Source organism: Mesoplodon mirus, assembly GCF_964341445.2.
Source record: "Mesoplodon mirus genome assembly, chromosome: 5".
In the NCBI taxonomy this organism is placed as follows: Eukaryota; Metazoa; Chordata; class Mammalia; order Artiodactyla; family Ziphiidae; genus Mesoplodon; species Mesoplodon mirus.
In genome coordinates, this window is record NC_138980.1 from 74,028,119 (window position 1) to 74,031,242 (window position 3,124).

The window sequence follows — 3,124 nt, forward strand, 5'->3', positions numbered from 1 at the left end:
TAATAAATAAGGCCAAGAAGAAATGTGCCTGGGCTGCTCTCTGCCTCAGTTGCCCCCGTGTAAAGCAGGTGGCTCCTCCACTGGCTGTCTGACGAGGGTGGCACCCATTGTAATGCTAGTTTGTTCTGAGGAGGTGGAGGTCAAGTGGGGCAATGTCCATCCTTGTCCACCCAGCTCAGAGCCCCAGATGGAGGAGGCCCACCAGGCTGAGCCCCGGGCACCAAGGCACAAGGCAGGTGGGATTGGCTGGGCTCAAGGCAGGCAGCACAGGCTCAGGTCTAAGCTAAGGAAATCTTACCCCCCTCCCTAACCCTCCTCCAGTCTCCCCAAGAAATTTTTGACATCTGAAAGAAAAATAAATCTGCAACTTAGATGGTCAGGGTCTGCCTCTGCAAATAATAATGCTAGCTCTTCATGCTTCAGCTGAATTTTCCATAGCGAAAAATGTTCCTTGAATGTTTGAGCAGGTCTTTTAAGAAGTGGGCCACTTCAATTTTGGTGTCTCGGATGTGATCGCTGGAAACCTGCTGCAGGGCAAAGAGGCCAGCATGTTAGTGGAACGCCAGAACCAGGACGATCAGCATCTACCAGGGGCTTTCCGGGGACCGGCTGGTTCAATCCCCACAAAAGCCCCCATGAGGTGAGTACTGTTATTACCCACATTTTACAGATGTGGAACTGAAGCTCAGGTAGGAGTCAGGAGCCCTCAGGCCACGTCTTGGAAATCCCAAAGGCACGCCCCTGCTTCTACACTGGGCCCACCGCTTTGTGGACACATGCCTCAGATGCTCAGCCAGCTTCCCCTGAAGCTCCCAGGGTGAGCCCAGGCCTGGGAGAAGTGGGTGCAGGGTCGGGGTGGGCAGGGGGGCCTTACCCCAGCTGAGGGCTTGTGAAGACAGAGTGCGCTCAGCATCCTCTGGGTCCTTTGGATGGCACTGCAGTTGGAGACATTGATCAGGGCTTCCAGGGCCGCACAGTACTGTGGGGACGAAAATGGGGCGGGGGTCAGGCAGCACATTCAGTGAGTTTGCAGGAGGGAGGGGGCTGGGAGGCCTGGTGGAGGTGGGTCTGGGTGGTGGGGAGCCCAGATGATGAGGGGTGGAGAGTGGCTCTTGAAGCCTGCCTGGAACCGCCACCCGTGTGAGCAAGGCTCAGAAAAGACGAGCAGAGGGCTTCAGCCTCAGCCACCTCCCCCCAGTGCCCAGGGGTCCTCACCATGTTGGCTGTCAGGTTGACACTCCACACCATGCTGCCATTGCACAGGGGTGCCTGAGGGAGCAGAGGACAGTGAGCTGAGTGCTGGCAGGTTCCCAGACCTGCCCAGCCAGCCCAGGCCAAGTCTCCACAGGGATCAGGCCCCACAGGCATCCCCATAGAGCAGGGGCAGGCCTGGGACCTTCAGTGTTCCTGAGCTTCAGTTCCTGCTCTGCACAGCGGGGGAGACCCATTGTACCGGGTCTTGGAGCTGAGAGAGAAAAACTGAGTAACACAGCCAGTGAGGGACAAGCCTTTTGCGAAGCTTGCCATAGCCAGGGCAGGAGGACAGATGACACAGGCCAGTCAATCAGGGGCCTGCAGGGAAGGTCCAGGGCAGCGTCAGGTGAGGGAGGGGGTGACCAGGCCAATCAGATGAGAGGCCGTGTGGGTCTAGTGTGTAAACAGCCCGCCTCCGGAATTGAGGATACCGCAGTTCGGAGCATGGGCCCTCTGGTGTCGTCCAATACTGGTTTAATCTGACTTTCGTCAGTTAACCTCACTGACACTTAGTCAGTAGAATGGGGTATCGTACCTGTCTCTTAAGGTGGTTGGCAGCGATGAAATGAGATGTAAAGCCCCGGCAGTGGGCCTGGTACATTATTAGTGCTCAGAAAGTGTGGGCCGTCACCACTGGGGAGAGGAGCTGACTCTACTGATGGATTCTTCCGTAAGAATGGGCTTAACTAAGATGCTGTGAATGACGGCCCCATTATCACATTCAAAGCCAACTGGCAAATGCCAAATAGTTCTAGGAGGTTGCCAGCCCTTCTCTGGTCTCCTCTGTTCAGAAACGGCTGAGTAGGAGCTGGCCGTGGCAGGCAGGGCCAGGCCAGGGGAGCAGGTGATCTCTGGGGACTCTGCCACATTCCTTCTTGGGTCCGCCCATATTACTGCATCCCCCACCCCAACCTGGCTCCCCTCCCCCATGGCCAGGCTCATCCCCTAGTCCTTGGGGCTTCTTCCTGACCTACAGGCATCTTAGGACCAGGCCCAGCCTTCATGGCCCAGACCATGACCAGTACCCTTCCTGAGAGTCCCCCACCCCTGCACCCCCAGAGCTAGGACCCTGGCCAACAGGCACTCACCTTCTGGTTCTGGGTGATATTGACCAGCTCTTCAATGAGCTCCTTGAGGGCTGTAGAGGGAGGCACAGGGCCCAGGGAGGCGAAGCCACCAAAGCAGGTGAGAGCAATGACCACAGTCAACCAGAGCGCCATGGAGCCTAGATCCAGCACAGGAAGAGTGAGAAGCAGACGCATAGGCTGGCCTAAGCTGAGTATCTTGTGGCCTTGTCCTCTTGTGGCAGCTTTTATAGGCCCAAGTGGTGATGCCTCACACCCTGGTCTCCGCTTTGTCAGGCACTATCTACAAACCACATCTTTACTCATCTTGATTTTACTTTGTGGAAAATCCAGCGTCACATAAAGGAAAGAATTTGATTTCTTCTAGGCTTATTACTGAGAGGGGTCTGGGGCAGTTTCCAAGATCTGGATGAGCTTACTGGTGGGGTAGGTGAGAGGGCCCTGAGGGCAGCCTGGTGTCAACTGTGCCAGCTAGAAATCCAGCACTTTTGCCCAGTGTCCACCCTAGGTGCCCACCCAGCTCCTGTCCTCAGATCCCTTTAGGTCACCAGAAATGCTGGGCAGACAGTGCTGTGACCACAGTCTATCAGATGTGGGAATCTGGGGGTTTTATTTTTTTCAGTGAACTGGTCTGTTACATTACCAAAACAAAACTTGCTCTGGGTACAGAATTCAAACAGGATAAAAGGAGAAGAGTGAAGTTCACTTCTTTTGGCCCACCTGATTCCCTGTTGGCCCTGCTGTGGGAAGGACCATGGAAGTGCAGATTCCCAGGTCTCCATTGA

General features: G+C 55.5%; 1 protein-coding gene across 1 annotated transcript; it reads right to left on the minus strand.

Annotated features, from left to right (window-relative positions):
- Positions 1-419: 419 nt before the first annotated feature.
- Positions 420-2,516, minus strand: IL13 (interleukin 13; the record flags this gene model as incomplete). The annotated part of the gene is made up of 4 exons (XM_082621698.1): positions 420-527; positions 875-979; positions 1,216-1,269; positions 2,343-2,516. The coding sequence occupies 4 exons, from the start codon at positions 2,514-2,516 to the stop codon at positions 420-422; spliced, it is 441 nt and encodes a 146-aa protein (XP_082477824.1).
- Positions 2,517-3,124: the final 608 nt, after the last annotated feature.